The sequence below is a fragment of the Oryx dammah genome, unplaced genomic scaffold (assembly GCF_014754425.2).
Source record: "Oryx dammah isolate SB20612 unplaced genomic scaffold, SCBI_Odam_1.1 HiC_scaffold_2, whole genome shotgun sequence".
NCBI lineage: Eukaryota > Metazoa > Chordata > Mammalia > Artiodactyla > Bovidae > Oryx > Oryx dammah.
The window spans coordinates 181683712-181705473 of NW_024070186.1; the positions used below are offsets into that span (position 1 = coordinate 181683712).

Below are 21762 nucleotides of genomic sequence, written 5' to 3' on the forward strand. Positions count from 1 at the left end.
CTTATTTCTTGAATTGAGGGATGAACACACAGATACTTGCTTTATCATTCCTTTTTTATGCCTTAAGTAATGTAAAAAGTGGGGAGAAAATCAATCGTGGGGCCACCCGGAGGAAGAACTACCTCTCTCCCTTGAACCAATCGCACTACAGGCCCTGACTGAGCTGGTTCTCTTTGACCTGATCCTGGGAGGAGGTACAGAGTTCCAGGTCCTGCTGCCAGGACCCCAAGTCCTCCCTTGGAGACCACTTGTTTAAGCTCCAATGGCAAGTGCTCCTGAGTAGGGAGGAACCCACCACTCCTGACCCACGAGTATGCCTCTCACCAGGACAAGACCTGCCTGGTGACCAAATTAGGTAGCCAGGACCTGGGCTTTGGGGCAGAGAGAGGATAAAGGAGACTGACTGAGATATTCATGCCAATGTCCAGCTCAGACCCCACACACGGTCCCTCCAATAGCTCCAGCCCCAGCACAGGGAGCTCCGTGTTCTCCCCAGGTGTACACTGGGGTCTGGCTCCAAGCAAAACACTCACCATGCTGCCCAGTGATCACACACTAGCTGATCAGGGATGCTTTGAAGTGAATGAATGTCAGTCCTCGCCCCGATGGGCCAGATGCTGGGAAGAGACCAGAGGATCTCAGGGGAGGCGCTCGGATAAGGATGCTCCATGCGGACAATCTTGGGGGAGAGTGGATGCCCCAGGGATGCTGAAGGCCAGAGGGATTTGTGGTTTTAAAAAAGTGTGTGTGTAGGACTTCCCTGGTGGTCCAGTGGTTAGGAATCCACCTGCCAACGCAGGGGGCACAGGTTTGATCCCTGGTCCAGGAAGACCCCACATGCTGCAGGGCAGCTAAGGCTGTGCACCACAACTCCTGAGCCGATGCTTTAGAATCCATGCTCCACAGCAAGGGAAGCCACCACAGTGAGAAACCCGTGCAGCGCACCTGGAGAGTGGCCCCCACTCCCTGAAACTAGAGAAAGCCTGTCTGTAGCAATGAAGAGCCAGCACAGCCCAAAATAAATAAATAAAAAATCATAGAAAACGGACGTTTATGTGTATGTGTGCATGAAAATACTTATACACATGTTCACATATACTTCTGTATCATGCTCGCGTGGATTATACTACACATGTATTCATGTATGCTTATGTATGTCTTTGCATATATGGTGGGGGGGTCATTTAATTGCTAAGTTGTGTCCGACTCTTGTGACCCTATAGACTGTAGCCTACCAGGTTCCTCTGTCCATGGGATTTCCCAGGCAAGAATCCTGGAGTGGGTTGCCATTTCCTCCTGCAGGGGATCTTCCCCACCCAGGGATCGAACCTGGGTCTCCTTCAGCTCCTGCCTTGCAGGTGGATTCTTTACCAGCTGAGCCACCAGGGAAGCCCTTTTGCATATACACATACACATATTTTATGTACATATTCACATATACACACGTATTCATGTATACATACATATATGCCAGTGTACACACTCACTTTTTTTTCATGCATACACCTACGTTCTGTCTTAAAGCAGAGGCTCCACAAGGATTGGACAGCATGGTGAGGCCGTGGAGCCTACGGAGCAGACCTGCCCTGGTGTTTCCTATTGGCCCTCAGAGCATCCCTCAGGGAGCGGCGTCATCAGTGCTGTTGCTCCATTTCCCAGATGTGGAAGCTGAGGTCCAGAGGTGAAGTTGGCCACATCGTGTCCCCAGGTGGTAGACACACAGTTGGAACCCCAGCTCACTCCAGGTTTGAAGCCCTTCCTCTGGCCAGAGCCCCTGTGGAGCAGAGCAACCAGGCTGCTCACCCTGCACTCTGCAGTCTACTCCCAACTTGCTCTCTCACCAGTTTTTTCTTAATATTTATTTTTATTTATTTGGTTGCAGGAGACTGGGTTCGATCCCTGGGTCGAGAAGATACCCTGGAGGAGGAAATGGCAATCATCTCATCCTCTGTCGCCCTCTTCTCCTCCTGCCTTCAATCTTTCCCACCATCAGGGTCTTTTCCAGAGTCGCTTCTTCGCATCAGGTGGCCAAAGTATTGGAACTTTAGCTTCAGCATCACTCCTTCCAATAAATGTTCAGGGTTGATTTCCTTTAGGATTGACTGGTTGGATCTCCTTGCAGTCCAAGGGACTCTCAAGAGTCTTCTCCAACACCATAGTCTGAATTTTAGGGATAAATATTCAGGTGGGAGGCCCACGGCTGCTGGGCCATTTTCTGGGCTGGTGAAGCTCTCTCTGATGACCTTCTTTCCCAACCTCCTTATCTGAGAAAGCACAGCTTCCCCATCAGGGCACTTGGCTGCTGGGTTTCTGAGGGGACGTGGTGGGGCAGGGAAGCAGCCCCAGGGTCCATTTCAGAAACCTTCAGAGGTAAAGCCAAGCCAATGAAACACCTCAGGGATGTCCAAGAGCGTCATATATTGATATCAGTCTATGGAACAAATAACCATTCCCTCACCCCGGTCTCAGAGGCTTAGTCCAAAAATAGCCTACAGCTTGCTCACATCACAGGTGTGTTTGGATGAGGGCAGGGTTCTCTGCACGATCATTCAGGCACCCAGGTTCCATCCACTGTGGGCACTGCCGTCTCCAGCACGTGGTTTCCAAGGTCCCTGCCAACAGGGAAGAAGGAAAAGGATGCACGTTGATATCCCAGCCTAGAGCACCGACTGTCACTCCTGCCCATCTCCTGTCGGCACCAGCAGACGTGAGGGGATGGGACGCCTACGTTTTCTAAATGCCTGGGAGAGGAAGGAGATGGTTTGGTGAACATATAGCTTTGTCTTTGTCACACCAGAGAAGGCCAGACACCCGTCTCCAGGACACACACACATGATTGTAACCAGGCTTCCTCTCTGAGCCTCAGCGGGGACTCAGAGTCAGGTGAAGGTCCTAGGGTACCAGCAGCTGTGTGAAGAAACTGAGATAAGCAAGGGAAAGTGGGATCTGGCAGAAAGACACTGGATTGTCCATTTGGGTGAGAGAAGGGTTCCAGCGGGGCAAACGGCAGTGGAGATTGGAAACCGGAGAGGCAGTCTGGTACCTGGTCGCCAGGATGAGAAAGGAGCCGGTGGAGAAAACAGCCGTCACCCACTTCTCCCCTGACACGCCGTGGCACTGGGGCTGTGAGCTCAGGTGTGTATGGCTCTCTTGGAGCCTCGAATACCAGCATCTCTGGAGGGTACCAGGAAATAGCACCTGGGTGGGCCAGCTCTGGCCTGATGCCTTCTTGAGACCCCCAGAGCGACCAACAGAGCCTTCCAGAAGGAAGATGCTGAGCAGAGAGCCTCAGCTGTTCACGGGGTCTCGCTGTATCTGCTGGTCCTGAAGCTGAAGCTACCTGTGCTGGAGAGGAACAGCACTCTCGTCACTGGCGTGCTCTCTGCCCTTTTTCCTGGACATGGGCCCAGGTGTTCCCTCCAGTTCTTCAGGTCCAGAGTGCAACATACCTGGGGCAGGTAAGATGGGAATCAAACGAAATATGAGTGTCAATAGGCTCACCATTAACCCCCAGCATCGGGGGCAGCATCGTTTTGCATTCACAAAAGGACAAAGCCAGTCTTGAGCCTAGCTGCTCAGTGCGTGACCCTGCCTGCCCCCTGCCAGTCCCCTAAAGCTAGATTTATCCCTGCTTCCTACAAGAGTCGGCTTCTACCATGCCTCTTTCTCTGGTATCACCACTAAGCCACCGAGATGTCCCTTCCCAGCCAGTCCCTGGGAGAGGGGAAAGCAGGCCTGTGGGGACAAGTCAGGCCACTGTGATGAGCAGTCAAGGGAGAGAGTCATTGTGCTCAAAAATCCAAACGCGTGTTTATAAAAAGCGCCCGACATGGTTATGATGCAAACCTGAGGATGCACAGTCCACTCATTCAGGAGAGACTCAGTGAGCGTCCATCATGTGCCAGCATCACGCTGGGCGTCAGGGCAGAACAGAAAACAGGAAACCAAAATTTCTGCCCTCACAAGGTTGGCACTGCAGCAGAGGAAATGTATGGCAATAACCAATATATAAACATAATCGCAAATTGTAACAAAAGCCATAAGGCCCGTAAATCAGGACGTGACACAAAGAACAACAGAGAGACCTGCTTGGGGAGGCCAGGGAAAGTTTAATGAGGAACACTGGAGCTGAAACCTGAAGGGACCTAGGGAAGAGCGCTCCAGGTGGTGGGAACCACCCGTGCAAAGGCCCTGCGGCAGATAAGAGCTCAGAATAACAAAGTGGCCAGTGTGACTGGGCATCCAAGGTGACGATAGGGTAGGGTGTGACACAGGACGAGGTTGAGAGAGAGTCAGAGCTGGACCAGGCAGGGCCATGGGAAAACGGAGGTTAAAACCCTGACTGTGAAATTCTCTGCAGTCCTCAGGAGCACAGAGCTGAGCGAGGCGCAGAGGCTCAGAAAATGACAAGATGTGAAGAAACACACAGAGCTCATAAAGGTCTCATCTGGGATGCAAAGGCAGGCCTCCTGACCCGGCAAAGCAGAGACCACAGGCCCCTTTGAAAGTGGTTCTCAGCCCTTCTGCACTGGAACCTCCTTTCTGCCCAACTGCAGCCCCTGATGCCCCAGGTGCCAGCACAGCATTGTTCTCCCTCCTGCCCCGCCGGCCCGCATCACAGGCACCATCACCATGGGAACCAAGCCAGCCAATCAGAACCCTCCCTTTTCAAGGGCCCCTCTATAAACTGAGCCTGCTCTGCCCAGACACACCACATCCAACACCCAGAGGCCTCCAGGGCCCCCTCCTCCTGGAGAAACCAAGTCAGTTGCCCCCCACTTTCCTCCAGGGCAGGCAAGAGGAGCCTCCCAGCAGGGAGGCTCAGGAAGCGGGTGTAGGTCTACAGTCACCCAGCCTAGAGCCCCAGCCCCCCGCATGGCCATGCCATGATGCAGAAGCCACCCAGGAGCCCCTGAGAGATTCCAGTGGTCACGTGGGAAACACCGTGAGCCACGAGAGCAGCATCCTGTCCAGCCTGCAACACTCCAGCCTGGAGCAATGCGTTGACATCAGCCGGCTGAGCAGCGGGTACGCAGGGGATGAGGAGAACAGCGAAGTCAGCTTGCCAGGCAGCCATCAAATCGTGCGGTTGAGCAGAAGGCTCCACACCCAGGCAGGCGGTGCCCAGAACAGCCAGGTGTGTGCCGTCTACTCTCCCAAGCAGCTAAAGAGACGACTGGCCCGCCAAGCCAAAACCACCAAGCAGACTGGAAGAGAATAGTAAGACCAGCCTGCCCAGGGGCAGCAGGGAGAGCATAGCCAGCAGCTTCAGCAACATCAGTTTCATCAGCCTGGGCAGCAGTGCCCTAAACTACCAGGTGAGTAGCGGGCTGGTCAGCTCCACGGGCAGCCTTCCCTCCAGCCAGGCCAGCGACCACCAGAGCATCAGGGTGGACGGCCACGTGCACAGCGGGCTGCAGAGCAAAACCAGTCTTCCAGGGGACAAAGCTGGGGACAACGTGAATGTCAGTGGCCAGGTCACCAAAGATGAGCAGCCTGCCCAGGTGCACGTGCCTTTATGAGAAGACTCGCCAGGCACTGGGACCTTGAAAAACACATTATGTGAAGACCCAGCAAACCCAGACTTCACCCAGAGTGGTTATCGCCAACAGAAGTAAGAAAGACCTTTTAAAAGTATACGCTGGGTCAAAATCACCAGTGATTTTGATTTATCTGTACCAACAACCATCAACAGAAGAGCCAAATGTTGCCGACTACACTGAGAATCAGCAGTCAGTGATGAGACCATCTACAGTGAAAACCATTCTTGGGAAGAACACGATCAAAATCCACCAGTGCTGGGCCCACCTGTGTTAACACCACCAGTGGCAATAACATCAGTCCTGTGAACCCCAGTGACAAGCCGTCCCTGACAGCATCCGTCAGTGACAAAGCCATCTGTTAGAGAACCATCTTTGGTGGGATCACCTGTGCCAGAACTCATCCATGGAGACAACCATTTTCAAGGCAAGTGTCAACTGTTACTAAGAACCATCTGCAGTTAGAAGAACCTTCCACGATCCATCCCAAGTGAAGAACACCATCTGTAACCAACACCAACCGTGATGAGCTCAGAAGGCACAACCACCAACCACAGCTGGGATTGTCCATGTCGAGAGCCAATTGACGGGAGTGGTGTCAGTGGGGAGCTCAGTCCCGAGCACGCTCTGTAACAGGCGCTGCCCACAGGAGCCGGGAGCATCTAGAGTGGACACTCGTGACGACTGCATCAAGGGAGCCCCAATCCCTGAGAAGCATCGTCCAAGGAAGATTTACACTTTCAATTTTGAACACTGTTTCCAGGTAGCTTCAGCTCAGGACCTTCCCAAGAGCAAGTGCTCTTTGGCATCCATCCGTGTTTCTGCTGGGTCTCAGAGGAGACAGAGAGACAGAGGAGAGGCCAGGAATCAACCTTTGTTGAGATGGTTGGGACAGTGCTTCCCATGGCAGGACACTGCCATGACAAATGCTTAATGGTGACAGGGACCAACTCAGCAGAGAATGGCTGCAATGGGTGAGCTCTGGGCCATTTTAGTGAATGACCCCTAAGTGGGTGGGAAGACTGGGGTCTGTGCTCCACCCCTTCTCAGGACATCAACTCCTTCCCTGGGCTGATCACACAGACTTGGGGGAGAATGAGTACGTCCTTGGAGGGACAGAGGCCAGAACAGTCATGAAGACGTCCACTGGGTACCAGAAGGAAAGCTGAGGGGGCACCAAAGTCAATAAAAGGTGTCTGGAGAGGCTCTGTGTGTATGAGTCTGCGTGCGTTCCTGGTGAGGCCACGATCACACTGAAGAATCATGCAGAGAATCAGGCTTAGCCACCAACTTTGCTACGTAATCCTTACACATTCTGAGCCTCAGTTTGCCTGTATGGAAATTGGGACCAATCACCCCTATTTCATATAGACAGGATGGTTTTATAGATTACACAAGAATGTGTATCAAGAACCTGGCTAGGACTGTTTCCTTCCTTCCCTTCTCTTTTCTTGTCCATCTGTAAAATGGGCACAGTGGTTTCACTCAGGCATAAGTTAGGTTGCTAATAGGAAGAAAAGCATTCTTGACCAAAAAAAAAAAGTTGCACCATTTGCTTAGGAGTCAAGATGGCTCAGCAGGTGGTTTTGACGGGTTTGAGGAAGGGTGAGTGGTTTTGGATTTGAGGACGCCACGTGTCTGGATGGGTGGGTCCCTTCTTCTTGAGCATGAGCACCCCTTTGGAGAACAGTCTCCCCCACTTTCCTGCAGGCAAAATCGCTCAGCGTGGCCTGAGCTCCCTCGAGTCAGGCAGACAAGAAAAGGGCCCCCGACTCTGCCCAAGCGGCCCTCTGTCTGCCGTGGCTGTAGGGGAAGCTAGGCTGCCTCATCATCCCCACCACTGTCCTGCCTCCCCTGGGGACATCCCCCTGCATTCCTGTCTCAGAGGTGAACAGGTCCACTGAGGCACAGCAGGGCAAGACAACTGCACACTGGGGCCCTTGGTCAGGCGGCCACAGATTTTTTGGACACCCATGGCCAAAGTGGAGCCCTCAGCCTTCCCCTGACCACCTCTCCCCCCTTGTGCCCTCCCTGCAGAAGACTTCATCACTCCCAATTGTCCAAGCTGGAGCCTCATCACAGTGGTCTGCCCCTCCCCCTTACACACCCCATCAGTCCCTCAAACTCTCCCACCCCCACCGCTGATTCCCTAACCCAGGCCGTCACCTTCCACCCAGACTAGTGGTTCCCAGTCCTGGCTACATATTAGAACCACCTGGGGGACATTTTTAAGATACAGATGAGCTGGCCACCCCCAGAGACTCCGCCTGGGCACCATCAGTGTTTAAAGTTCCCCCGGGCACGATGATGCTCAGCCAGGACTGGGCAATGTCACTGACCTTGACCTTTTCCTCCTCTAGCCCACTTTTAAACCTCTGGGGTCAAAACCTGACACCTGCCAGAGCCAGGAAGGTGAGGGGGTCAGGTGTGGCTTAGACATGTGTCCCATCTAAAGAGAAGCCAGCAATGCGGTAGGATTCTATGTAAAATGTCCTGATTTTTAACACATGGGTCACCCCAGTGTTCACAGCAGCACTATTTATAACAGGCAAGACATGGAAGCAACCTAAATGTCCAGCAACAGAAGACTGGATAAAGATGTGCTGTATATATATATATATATATATATGTAGGTATGATATTTATATACACACCATAGAATACTACTCAGCCATAAAATATAATGAAACAGCACCATTTGAAGCAACATGGTTGGTTGGACCTAGAAATTACCATACAAAGTGAAATAAGCCAGAGAAAGACAAATACCATATAATATCACTTACACATGAAATCTACAGTATGAATCAATGAGCTTATTTACAAAACAGAAACAGACTCTCAGATCTCAAAATCAAACTCACAGTTACCAAAAGGGAAACATGGGGTAAAGTGATAAATTAGGATATTGGGATTAACATATACACACTACTCTATGTAAAACAGATTTTAAAAGGACCTATGGTATAGCACAGGGAACTCAATATTCTGTAACAACCTATATGGGGAAAGAATCTGAAAAAGAATGGATAAAGCAGAGACATTACTTCACCGACAAAGGTCTGCCTAGTCAAAGCTATGGTTTTTCCAGTAATCGTGTATGGATGTGCGACTTAGACCATAGAGAAAGCTGAGCACCAGAGAACTGATGCTTTTTTTTGAACTGTGGTGTTGGAGAAGACTCTTGAGAGTCCCTTGGACTGCGAGGAGATCAAACAAGTCAACTCTAAAGGAAATCAGCCCTGAATATTCATTGGAAGGACTGCTGCTGAAGCTGAAACTCCAATACTGGAAAAGACTCTGATGCTGGGAAAGATTGAAAGCAGGAGAAGGGGATAACAGAGGATGAGATGGTTGGATGGCATCACCGACTCGATGGATATGAGTTTAAGCAAGCTCCGGGAGTTGGTGATGGACAGGGAGGCCTGGCGTGCTGCAGTCCCTGGGGCCGCAAAGAGTCAAGACATGACTGAGCGACTGAATTGAGCTAATATATAAAATACATATAACAAATACGTATATAGTATTATTTACACAAAACTGAGTCACTTCCCTGCGAACTCGAAACTAGCACAACATTGTAAATCAACTATCCTTCAATATAAATTTTTTAAAAATAAAACAGATTGACTCTGTTCTAAACCTCAAAAAATAAGTAAGAGTCATAAATTCAAAAATATTTTAAAGAGGGAGCAAATGAAAACATTTCTGAAGGCAGGACCAGGCCCACACACCCAATGGTTATTGCCACTAACCAGAAACCAGAGTGATTTTTCAGAAACAAAAAGATGGCTTATAATCCTTGACTGGTTAAAAACTTTCAAATTTTCCCACTGTCCAAAGAATTTGTCATGACATTCTTCACAAACCTACATAAATATGTTTTCCCCACCTCAACTCCAGCTGCTTCCCCCTAAACCTGTAGGTACTTGTCTCAAACCTAAGTTCAAGCCTCTGGGTCTTTCCACCTGCTCTTTCCTCTGTCTGCCATAATTTCCATGCACTCTAATTTCCACACATTATACCTCACCCTTTTTAGTGCACAGTTCTGATTTTTTTTATTGACGGATAATTGCTTTACAAAGTTGTGTTGGTTTCTGCTGTACAGCAAAGTGAACCAGCCATCTGCATGCATGTAACCCTCCCTCTGAGCCTCCCTCCCAGCCCCACCCCCGCCCCGCCATCTCACCTTCAATAGGTCATCCCGGATAGCCGAGCTGAGATCCCTGTGCTATATACACTAGCTGTTTTACACATTCGGTTCAGATCAGTTCAGTCACTCAGTCGTGTCCGACTCCTTGGACCCCATGGACTACAGCCCGCCAGACTTGCTGCGTATATGTCAACGCCGCTCTGTCAATTTGTCCCTCCCTCTCCTTCCCCTGTTATGACCAAAAGTCCATTATTTACCTCTGCATCTCCATTCCCATACAACTTTCCTAGATTCCATATATATGTGTTCACACACCGCATTTGCTTTTCTCTTTCTGACTCACTTCACTCTGGCAGGCACTAGGTTCAGCAGCGTTCTGTGATTATTCACACATGCACACAAGCAGTTGTGTATCCACCACCACCCCCCATAACACCGACTCGTTCCATCACCCCCCAAAATCCCCTCATGCCCCTTTATATCCATCCCTCCTCCCACGCCCGCAATCACCGACCACTTTTCTGTCCCTATCACTTCCCAGAAACTCACATACATGAAATCACACAGTTTGAGCCTAGCTGCTTTCACTTAGCTAACACATTTGTGGCCCGCTAACATCGTTTGTATTTATCTGGAATAGGATCCATGATGAACCCTCTAACAAACATTGATGCACTAGATTTTGTGCCAATATAAGTTTATCAGTTCACTTAAGTGAATATCTAGGAGGAAAATGGTTGAATGGTATAATTACAAGCATGCTTCACGTTATAGAAACTGCAACTCCAGGGTCCCCCAAGACTCTGCCCATAGATCAGTAGTGGTCTGCAGCCTTTTAGAAACTGGGTTGCACAGCAGGAGTCGAACAGCAGGCAAGTGAGCAAAACTTCACTTATATTTACAGCTGCTCACCATCACTCACATTACTGCCTGAGCTCTACCACCTGTCAGGTCAGTGGCAGCATTAGATAGGCATTCTCATGGCTGCGCAAATCCTACTATGAACTGCACGTGGAAGGGATCTAGGTTGGGTGCGCCTTATGAGAATCGAATGCCTGATGATCTGATTCTGAATTATGGTGAGTAGTGTAATTGTTTCATTACATATCACAACATAATAATAATAATAGAAATAAAGTGCACAATAAATGTAATGCACTTGAATCATCCTGAAACCATCCACCGCCTCCCCCGCCTGGTCTGTGGAAAAACTGTCTTCCACAAACTGGCCCCTGGTGCCAAAAAGGTTGGGACTGGCCAAGTGACTGGCCAAGTCATTTTCTAAAGGAAGCTTTGCTTTACCGGAACTTTGTATTTGCCAGAGCTGTGGTTTTTCCTTTTAACAATTATCTTAACAATGGGAGGAAGTTTGTATCAGCCTCCCATTATTAACTCCATTTTACCTATGGGGAAACTGAGGCACGGACTCCCCAGATGGCACAGTTGGTAAAGAATCTGCCTGCCGATGCAGGAGACACAAGAAACATGGGTTCGATCCCTGGGGTTGGGAAGATCCCCTGGAGGAGGGCATGGCAACCCACTCTAGTATTCTTGCCTGGAAAATCCCATGGACAGAGGAGCCTGGCCAGCTATAGCCTATGGAGTCACAAAGAGTCAGACACTACTAAGCGATTAAGCATGCACACCAACTGAGGCACAGGAAGGCTAACACTGTGTGAGTCAGTTGGCAGGCTGGGATTCGAACCCCAGCAGTCTGGCTCCAGAATTCATGATCTAAATCATTAACCTCTCTACCCTCCCCTCTCTTTTGGACTCACACAGCAAACCCAGGCCATAGGCCACATCCGTTTAAACACAGGGCACCCAACCAGTCATTCCTTGTCTCAGGCCCCTAAATATAATGCCTCCCACTGGATGTGTCTGCCTACCTGAGTGGAGGTGCCACGCCTCACCCCATCTGATTTTTTTTTTCAGCCAAGTCTCATGGCTTGTGGAATCTTAGATCCCCAACCAGGGATCAAATCTAGGCCCATAGCAATGAAAGCACCAAGTCCTAGCCACTGGACCACCAGGAAATTTCCAGCCCCACTCTATCTGTATCCTCAAGGCCCCATCCCTGTTACCAGCGCCAATGACTGCCGACTGAATAAATGAATCAGTAGGCAGGCAAATGAGTGAAGGATGCGTGGCTGAAGCAAAGGAAGAGAGTTGGGTCCTCCGAGGCCCATTCACCAGTGACTGTACAAAAACAGCCGACTGTCCAAAAACAAATGTCGTTCAGGATCCAAAAGTTAACTACCGCTTGCTGTGTACGCCCCAGCCCTCAGGACAGCTCCATCCTTCTCTCACTGTCTGCCCAACAGCTGGGTCTCCGCCTGGCTCTCTCCCACCCCAGCACTGGGCATGCAGCAAGCTCTTGAAGTGAGGACCATTTTTCAAGTGGGCACGGTGATTTTTTCTTTCCTGTCCACTAGCTTGGCGTTCGGGGTACAGCAGGGTTGGAATGATGGGTTAGCTGCAGGCACTGGCTCCTGAATTATTAACTGGACTGGGGAGAGAGCTGCTTACAAATGCTGTCTGTCCAGCAGACCATGGCAGCCCTCAGACTTCAAACAGGCCTGGAGCGGGCAGGCTGGACGAGGGAGTGGGCTTCCCAGGCTGACTGAATCCGGGACTTCTCATCCTCAGTGCTCCCTTGGCCTCCGTCCCCTGGTCCTGCACAGAAAGAGGTCATCTTTCATGCTATGAAGTGCCGGTTCTGTTGGATGCAAGCTTCTGACCTCTCCTCCTTTGCCCACTCCAAAACCAGTGGGGAAAATGGATGGAGTCTGTGGATTATGGTGCTTTCTGAGCCTGGAACTTGCTCTGTGATTCTCAGTCCACAGCTCATCATGGGCAGGGACGGGGAGTAGGGTGTCCAAGGTTGGGTCCCTTAGAAGCAGAGCCTGAGTTGGGGGTTTTGTTCCAAGAAGAAGAGGAGAGGGAAACAGGCTGAGGAAGGGAGGGTGCTGGAGACTGATTTCAGGCTGATCTCACAGCGAGGTGGGGTCAGGAGAACCAAGGGTGTGAGGTAGGTGGGGTGGGGGGCTCTGCAGTGTTAATTGCAACTCAGAGCTGGTCCCACCTGCAGTCAGAGTGGGAGGGCCCTCATGCCCTGGGTGAAGGAATCATAATCTCTGAGGAGAATAGGTCCCACCCCACTCAAAACAAAATATCAACAACCTCAGTGGCAGATTTTATTTTCTTGGGCTCCAAAATCACTGCAGATGGTGATGCTTGCTCCTTGGAAGAAAAGCTATGACCAACCTAGACAGCATACTAAAAAGCAGAGATATCACTTTACCGACAAAGGTCCGCATAGTCAAAGCTATGATTTTTCTAGTAGTCATGTATGAATGTGAGAGTTGGACCATAAAGAAGGCTGTGAGCCAAAGAATTGATGCTTTCAAACTGTGGTGCTGGAGAAGGCTCTTGAGAGTCCCTTGGACAGCAAGGAGATCAAACCAGTCAACCCTAAAGGAAATCAGTCCTGAATATTCATTGGAAGGACTGATGCTGAAGCTTAAGCTCCAATACTTTGGCCACCTGATGTGAAGAGCCGACTCATTGGAAAAGACCTTGATGCTGGGAAAGACTGAAGTCAAAAGAAGGGGCCGACAGAGATAGTTGAATGGCATCACCAACTCAATAGACATGAGTTTGAGCAAACTCTGGGAGATAGTGAAGGACAGGGCAGTCTGGCATGCTGCAGTCCATGGGGTCACAAAGAGTCAGACACGACTTAGCAACTGAACAATAACATGTAACAACTCTGGAGTAAATACTCTGGAGAAGCCCATGGACAGAGAAGCCTGGCAGCCTACAGTTCATGGGATGGCAAAGAGTCGGACAGCACTGAGCACAGAGCAGTACCCTGAACTTGGCAGGATTTCAGTTTCAGCTGATAAGCTGGCAAAAGAGCTGAATGGATGTCCTTCTTGAGAACTCCACATAAACTTCTCCTGCCCTGCAGAGAAGAGATGCAATGGATGGACAGAAATAAGAAGGTAATCTGAAACTGGATAAACGTCAGAAGCATAAAGAATGATTTTTAAGCCAAGGATGGCAAGGAGGCCGTTTGAACAGGGTGAGAGGGTTTAAACCAACATACCTCATGAGGGTTAACTGCAGAAAACAAGGACAACAAAGCACTCCACGCAGCAGCCCCAGGATCTTTCAAAAACAAATCCAGTCATGTTTCCAGCACCTTGCTCAAACCCTCGATGGCTCCCCATTGCCCTTTAGGGTAAAGTCCAAATGGGAATGTCTTAACTTGACCCTGATGCCTTCCAGGATCCAGCTTCTTCTCCGGCCCCTCCCACACAAGCCCACGTCTCCATGCAATCCCCACAAAAGCACCTTTCCCTTCTCTCTCTTCTGGTGGTGGCTTAGTCACCATGGACTGTAGCCTACCAGTCCTCTGCCCATGGGATTTTCCAGGCAAGAATCCTGGAGCGGGTTGCCATTTCCTTCTCCAGGGGATCTTCCTGACCCAGGGATCGAACCCCAGTTCCTGCATTCCAGGCAGATTCTTTACCGATTGAGCTACCAGGGAAGCCTCTGTTTCAGGTCTTTTTGCAAATTGTTTCTCAATCTGTGACACCCTCCTTCCCTTTGTTTCCTACTCAGCTCTCTTCATAGGACCTAATTCAGGTGTCCCTTCCACCAGAAAGCCCTCCCTGATCTCACCCCAGACTGCATTTAGATATCCCTTCTCTGTACTCTCATGACCTTCTGCTTTGCTCCATCTTTTTCTAAGTCCTTCTGAATTGTAATCGGCCACTCCCTTGACAGTTTTCTCCTCTGGGAAGACTATACCCCAACACTTAGCACACAGCAGTGCACTAATGGAAGGAAGGAGGCAGGTCTGAAAAAGGAATAAACCCCATCCTCCAAAGACTTTAGGGTGTAGATATCCTGGAAATGAGGTTCAGGGGGTGCTCAAAGTGCCTTCCATCACTTGGCTTTCAAAGCATCATAATCAGTTCAATGATGGCAGGACTGCAACTCAGAGAGGGATACAATTTATCAATGGTCACAGAGCAACATGTGGGCAAAACTCTGATGAACACTCAAATCAGAACTCTGGCTGTCTTCTTGGCTCTTATTTCCTTCCTCAGATGCCACTTCCCCCACTGAGGAGTCAGGAAAAAGTCAAGGTGACGGGGCTGGTGGTGGTGGTGGGGAGGTATTTTCTCGTCTAGGTTTTCGTGGGCACCGGCCCTGTGAATTATTCATCAGGAAATCTGCTTGAGGTAGTGTCTTAGTCTTAATTTTCAATTCCCCTAATACTGGCCAATTCTCTGCTGAAAACCTCTCAATTATTAATGTTTCTAAAACAATATTTGTTTTCTCTGCATCTAGCAACAAGCCAAGGCCTCATAGCTAGCGATGCTGCCCTGCAGTTCCCAGAGAGAGGTTGGACTTGCTGATGAGGCATTTCAAAGGGGTCGGGGGGCGGAGTGTTTGACTGCAGCAATAGCCAGACAGAGACCATTAAGCCCATGCAGAGAACAGGTACTTAATGGTGTCCCTGTTATCAGGAACTCCCAGGACAAAAAAAACTACAATATATTCAAAAACAATTACTATGTATTGTTTGCTTATGTGCCAAGAGTGAGGCTAGACACTTTCCTTTTACTTAAGTCTAACAAGAACATCACAGGGTAAGATTTCTCATTCCCATTTTACAGATGAAGAAACTGAGGATCGGAGAGACCTCAGGGGAACGGATTAAGACTCAAGTCTATATGATTCTGTGGCCAGTACATTCTCCATCTTGACACAATGGTGTCCCGTGGGATTTTAGTTGCATCCAAGGAAGAACCTTCTGGAAGCAAATTATGTTACTTTCAAAGAGCACTTGGAACAAGGCACTGATGGAAAGGGCATGTGGATGAGATGAAACTCCAGAGGTGGGGCAGTGGAACTGGGAGGAATCTCTGGAGCTCCCACAGGGATGGCTCTCCTTTACTGTAATACAGCCTATCCCACCCAGGTCTTGCTGGCAGCAGGTGGGAGAGGCAGGAGGCAAACTCTATAAGCAGCGGCAAAGGCCTCTGTGTGCCACCTTCAACCCTCAGACTCAGTAATGGACAAAGGGCATGGTGGTGGTGGTGGAGCTGGCCATACAGAGGACACAGGCTGCGCTGCCAGGCTAGCCTGGGAGGGCATCGTCAGCTGAACCACCCCTATCGTCTCTGCACCTTGCTTTGCCAGTCTGTGCAATGGGGTAACACCAGCTGCTCCCCTACAACGTCATGCACCCATGGCAAGCCTGGCACACAGGAAGAGACCAACAAATAACCCCCCTTTCCCTTTCCCTCCGCTGAATGAGAGGTTAACGCTTTTCTAAAGATTTGGTAAAAAAAAAAAAAAAAAAGTTGGGGGGAGGACAGAAAGTATTTCTTTTACAAGGCTCTTTAGTTGCAAGGGGAACAAAATCCACTCAAAAGAGGCAGAGGCAAAAGGAGGTGGTGAGGTAGAAAAGGAGCCGCTTACGAGGACAGAAAGGTCTCTCAAAGGATGCAGGACACAGACCGGGGTCCAGCAGAGCCTCGCGGGCCAGAAACACGGCTTCCCCATGTCTACTTCTCTTCAGAACTCCAGTGTCTCCTCTTCCTATCCCTTCCTGCATCTGTTTCCCTTTCCTCTCTCTGCAAACTGACTTTCTTGGCTTTGTGTGGACAGAAATGGACATCTCACGGCTCCCTGGTTTTTAAGTCCTTTTCCAAGGGTTCAGCAGCCCTATCAGCGTCACTTAAGTCTCAGTTCCAAATTCTGATTGGCCCTGCGGCTGTCAGGTATACACCCTGGACCAATCAAATGTGGGTGGCAGGGAAGGGTGCGGCTTAGAACATTGAGCCTGGAGCCTCTGTCCTCAGTGAATTTACAACCAAACTAAGAATTCTCTACACCCACACCAGAATGGCTGAAATTAATGCCCTGGCAATATCAAATGGTGACAAGACTGCCCCATGGGAGTGTGAAACTGCACATCCACTTGGGGAAATTGATAGTACTGCCAAAGCTAAATATATCCCTACCCTTTGACCCCGCAATTCCACTCCAGGGTACATACCCAAGAAACATGACTGCTACTTCCAAGAGAAGGAATGTACAAAAATGATCATAGTTCCAGCTGTAAAATGTTCATAACTCCAAACTGGGGAAAAAATTACCCACCAACAGTAAAATGGACAAATTGTGATACATTCATACAATGGAATAATATGCAGCAGTGGAAAAGAATGAATATTGCCACACAAAACACTGATCAGAGTCTTCACAGGAATAATGTATAGCAAAAGAAGCCATACACAAAAGAGTCTAGGCCAAAGGATTCTGTTTACAGAAAAAGCCTGTCTGTGGGGATAGAGACCAGAGTATGAGTCACCTTTGGGGAGTATCAACTGGGAGAGAGTACAAGGGAACCTCCTGGGGAATTATAAAGGTTCTCTGTCTCTTTCTTGATGGTGATTATATTAAAAAATATCATCAGGCTAAACACTTAAGAGCTGTGCCCTTTACTATAATGCCTCAATTAAAGAAAAAGAGAAAAAACTTATTTCTATAACATGTAGAAATGTACAATCAACTATATAACCACCCATCAACAACACAGTCACCTTTGTCTGAAGCAGAGAAAAGCACAGGATATATAAACACACATATACATATGTTACATGCATATATGTTTTCTATACTTCACTTGAACTGATACAATATGACACCAGTAGACCATAAACTATGATATATATAACGTACATCCAGAGAAATCACTAAAAGAAAGGTACACACTCAAAAACATTAATTAAATTAGATTGATTAGATTAAATTAGATTAATCAAAACGGAATTCTAAAAATTGTTCAAGTAACCTATAGCAAGGCAAGAAAAAGAAAACACTACAAAAAAAAAAAAACCTATCTGTTCTGTTCAGTCGCTCAGTCGTGTCCAACCCTTTGCAACCCCGTGGATTGCAATACACCAGGCTTCCCTGTCCATCACCAACTATAACTATAGTTAACACTATACTTGATGATTCAGGACCTAAAACTTCCTCACCAAGATTTGGAAAAAAAATCAAAGATATCCACTTTCACCACTCTTATTCAATATAGTGCTAAAATTGCTAGAAAGTGCAATTAAGCAACAGAAGGAAATAAAATACATATAGATGGAAAAGAAGAAATAAAAGTCCTTACTTGCAGATGACATGATTGTCTACATAAAAAATACCAAGTAATCTTCAAACAAAAGAAGAAAAAGAAAAAACTCCTAAGCCAATAAGGAAAGTTAGCTAGTTTGCAGAACATAAGCTAAGCATACAAAAATCTACTGCATTTCTGTATATTAATAATGAACACATAGACCCTGAAATTTAAAATGCTATACCATTGACAATTGCCCTCTCCCTCCAAAATGAAATACATAAGCATAAATCTAATAAAATACCTATAGGATTTTTATACTGGAAACTACAAAAGTCTGATGAAAGAAATCAAAGACGATGTAAATAAACAGAAAGAAATACCATTTTCACAGATTGTAAAAACTCAACATAGAAATAACAGGTCATCCCAATTTGATATTCAGTTTTAACAAAAGTTTTATCAAAATCACAGAAAGAGTTTTTGTAGATGTAGACAAGATTGTGCTAAAATTTAAATGGCAAGACAAAGGAACTAGAATAGTTAGAACAATTTTGAAAAGGAAGAATGAAGTGGGAGGAATAAGTCTACTTAATTTTAAATCTCATTCTGTAGCTACAGAAATCGAGATCATGTGATATTAGAGGAAAGATGGCACGACCCATAAAAAGAAAGAAGTGATACACTGAGCTTCATGAAAATTTAAAAACGTTTTCTCTTTGAAGGACTCAGGAAACAATCAAAAGACAAGCTACTGAGTGGGAGAAAACATTTGCAAATCTTATATGCAACAAAAGACCAGTATCTAAAATATGTAAAGGATTATCAAACCCAATAATGTAAAAAAAATCTAATTAGAAAAAGGGCAAAAGACAGAAATAGAAATTCCACCAAAGAGAATATACAGATGGCAAACAAGCACATGAAATGATGTTTCAACATTATTAGACATTCAGTTCAGTTCAGTCACTCAGTCATGTCCGACTCTTTGCGACCCCATGAATTGCAGCACGCCAGGCCTCCCTGTCCATCACCAACTCCCGGAGTTCACTCAGACTCACGTCCATCGAGTCAGTGATGCCATCCAGCCATCTCATCCTCTGTCATCCCCTTCTCCTCCTGCCCCCAGTCCCTCCCAGCATCAGAGTCTTTTCCAATGAGTCAACTCTTCCCATGAGATGGCCAAAGTATTGGAGTTTCAGCTTTAGCATCATTTCTTCCAAAGAACACCCGGGACTGATCTCCTTTAGGATGGACTGGCTGGATCTCCTTGCAGTTCAAGGGACTCTCAAGAGTCTTCTCCAGCACCACACTTCAAAAGCATCAATTCTTTGGCACTCAGCCTTCTTCACAGTCCAGCTCTCACATCCATACATGACCACTGGAAAAACCATTGCCTTGACTAGACGGACCTTTGTTGGCAAAGTAATGTCTCTGCTCTTGAATATGCTATCTAGGTTGGTCATAACTTTTCTTGAAAGGAGCAAACATCTTTTAATTTCATGGCTGCAGTCACCATCTGCAGTGATTTTGGAGTCCAAAAAAATAAAGTCTGACACTGTTTCCACTGTTTCCCCATCTATTTCCCATGAAGTGATGGGACCAGATGCCATGATCTTCGTTTTCTGAATGTTGAGCTTTAAGCCAACTTTTTCACTCTCCTCTTTCACTTTCATCAAAAAGCTTTTTAGTTCCTCTTCACTTTCTGCCATAAGGGTGGTGTATCTGCATATCTGAAGTTATTGATATTTCTCCCGGCAATCTTGATTCCAGCTTGTGCTTTTTCCAGCCCAGCGTTTCTCATGATATACTCTGCATGTAAGTTAAATGAGCAGGGTGACAATATACAGACTTGATGTACTCCTTTTCCTATTTGGAACCAGTCTGTTGTTCCATGTCCAGTTCTAACTGTTGCTTCCTGACCTGCATATAGGTTTCTCAAGAGGCAGATCAGGTGGTCTGTAGGGAAATACAAATTAAAATCACAAGACTACACACCTGTCTGAATGGTTAAAATAGATATTAGTGACAAAACTAAACATTGGCTAGGATGTGGAGAATTTGGGTCACTCAGACATTGTGGGTGGAAACGTAAAATGGTACTGCCACCCTGGAAAACAGTTTGACAATTACTTATAAAAATAAATATGTGATTACTAGATGACCCCACAGAGAGATGAAAATGTGTGTTCCCACAAAACTCTGTACACAAATATTCATAACAGCTTTATTCATAATAGCAAAGCAGCCCAGATGTCCTTCAACTGGTGAATGGACAAACAAGCTGTGGTACATCCCCACTGTGGAATATTACTCAGCAATAAAAAGGAAGACACTACTGATGCTTGTAACAACTTGGATGAATCTCCAGAGTATTATGTGGAGTTAAAAAAAAAACTCAAAACATTACATACTGCGTGATCCCATTTATATAACGTTCTTGAAATGATAAAATTATAGAAATAAAGAATGAATCGGTGTAACCAGTGAAAGGACAATACAAGAGATCCTTATGGTAATGGAGATGTTCTGTATCTGGACCACAGCAATGTCAGTGTTCCAGCTGTGATTTGTACTCTGGTTAAGGAATTTATTAGTGGGTGATGGACAGGGAGGCCTGGCGTGCTGCGATTCACGGGGTCACAGAGTCGGACACAACTGAGCAACTGAACTGAACTGAACTGAACTGAAGGAAGTTATTGTCATCAGGGGAACCTGGGCCAAGGGCAAATAGGGGCCCCCTCTGTATTATTTCTTACACCTGCATGTGAATCTACAATTATCTCAAAATGACAGGTTAATTTGTTGTTTTAATCACGGGGGAAAAAACTCTGAATTCTTCTACTTCACCCTAGTTCCGGCCCTGGCATGAACTTTCCCAGACTTGGTTTAAGATTTTCTCCTCAGAATTTTGGCAAATAGGCCATTAAAAGGATGACTAATTTTTGGCAAATTGTTTTTTGATGACTTGGCTTTGGATGAACTGACCTACACTCTGATTACTCAGGGGCATGAGGAAAGTGGCTGGGGGTGTAAATTAGGACTGGACAACACTGGGCTTCAGAGCCATCTTAAGGAACCTGGACACTGTCCTTGGGACACAGAGGGGTGTATTAGCCCAAGCTACCAAAACAATGTGCCGCAGACTGAGTGGCTTAAGCAACAAAAATATGTTCTCACAGTTATTGAGGCTAAACATCTGAAATCAAGGTGTCAGCAGAGCTGGTTCCTTCTGAGGCCTCTCTCTTTGGTTCTAGATGGCTGTCTTCTCCTTGGGTCCTCACATGGTCCTTCCTCTGTGTACCATCTATGTCCTAATCCCTTCTGATAGAAGACACCAATCATATTGGATTAGGGCCCACTCCCAATGATGACATGCTAACTTTACCTCTTTAAAAATGGTATCCCCAAGTACAGTCACATTCTGAGCTGCCAGGGTCAACACATGCATTTGGGGAGGGGAATGTAATTCAGCCTATAACAAGGAGTTATTAAACGACTGGGACAGGGAGCTGATGACGTGGTGCATGTTTGTGTTTTTTTGTGTGGTCCTCTGGCTTCAATGTGGAAAACCAAAGGAAGGTAAGAAGGGAGGGGAGAAGACTGATTAGGAGGTTGGCTCCATCATCCAGATAAAGGAAGATGGGAGTCTGCACTGAGGCAGAAGCACTGGACGTGGAGAGAAGTTTACCAACCCATGGTGTCTTAGTCAGGGCTCCCCTAAAAGCTCACTAAGACTTGACTGCAGGTAGTTTATTTGGGCTTCCCTGGTGGTTCAGATGATAAAGAATCACCTGCAATGTGGGAGACCCAGGTTCAATCCCTGGGTTGGGAAGATCCCCTGGAGGAGGGCATGGCAACTCACTCCAGTATTCTTGCCTGGAGAATCCCGTGGACAGAGGAGCCTGGCAGGCTAC

At 47.5% G+C, this 21762-nt stretch overlaps 1 protein-coding gene across 1 annotated transcript; it reads left to right on the top strand.

The window, feature by feature from the left end:
- The first annotated feature begins 3055 nt into the window (after nt 1–3055).
- Nucleotides 3056–5221, top strand: CUNH16orf82 (chromosome unknown C16orf82 homolog). Its single transcript, XM_040266624.1, has 3 exons — nt 3056–3135; nt 3243–3458; nt 4729–5221. Exons 1-3 carry the CDS (start codon nt 3056–3058, stop codon nt 5219–5221), a joined length of 789 nt encoding a protein of 262 aa, XP_040122558.1.
- The last annotated feature ends 16541 nt before the right edge of the window (nt 5222–21762 follow it).

What these genes read in the sequence shown, in the direction of transcription:
- CUNH16orf82 (XM_040266624.1), top strand. Translation starts at nt 3,056, where the DNA reads ATGAGAAAGGAGCCGGTGGAGAAAACAGCCGTCACCCACTTCTCCCCT. An exon ending in CACTGGGGCTGTGAGCTCAG is followed by an intron (nt 3,136 to 3,242) that starts GTGTGTATGGCT and finishes TGAGACCCCCAG; the next exon opens with AGCGACCAACAGAGCCTTCC. An exon ending in GTGCAACATACCTGGGGCAG is followed by an intron (nt 3,459 to 4,728) that starts GTAAGATGGGAA and finishes TCCAACACCCAG; the next exon opens with AGGCCTCCAGGGCCCCCTCC.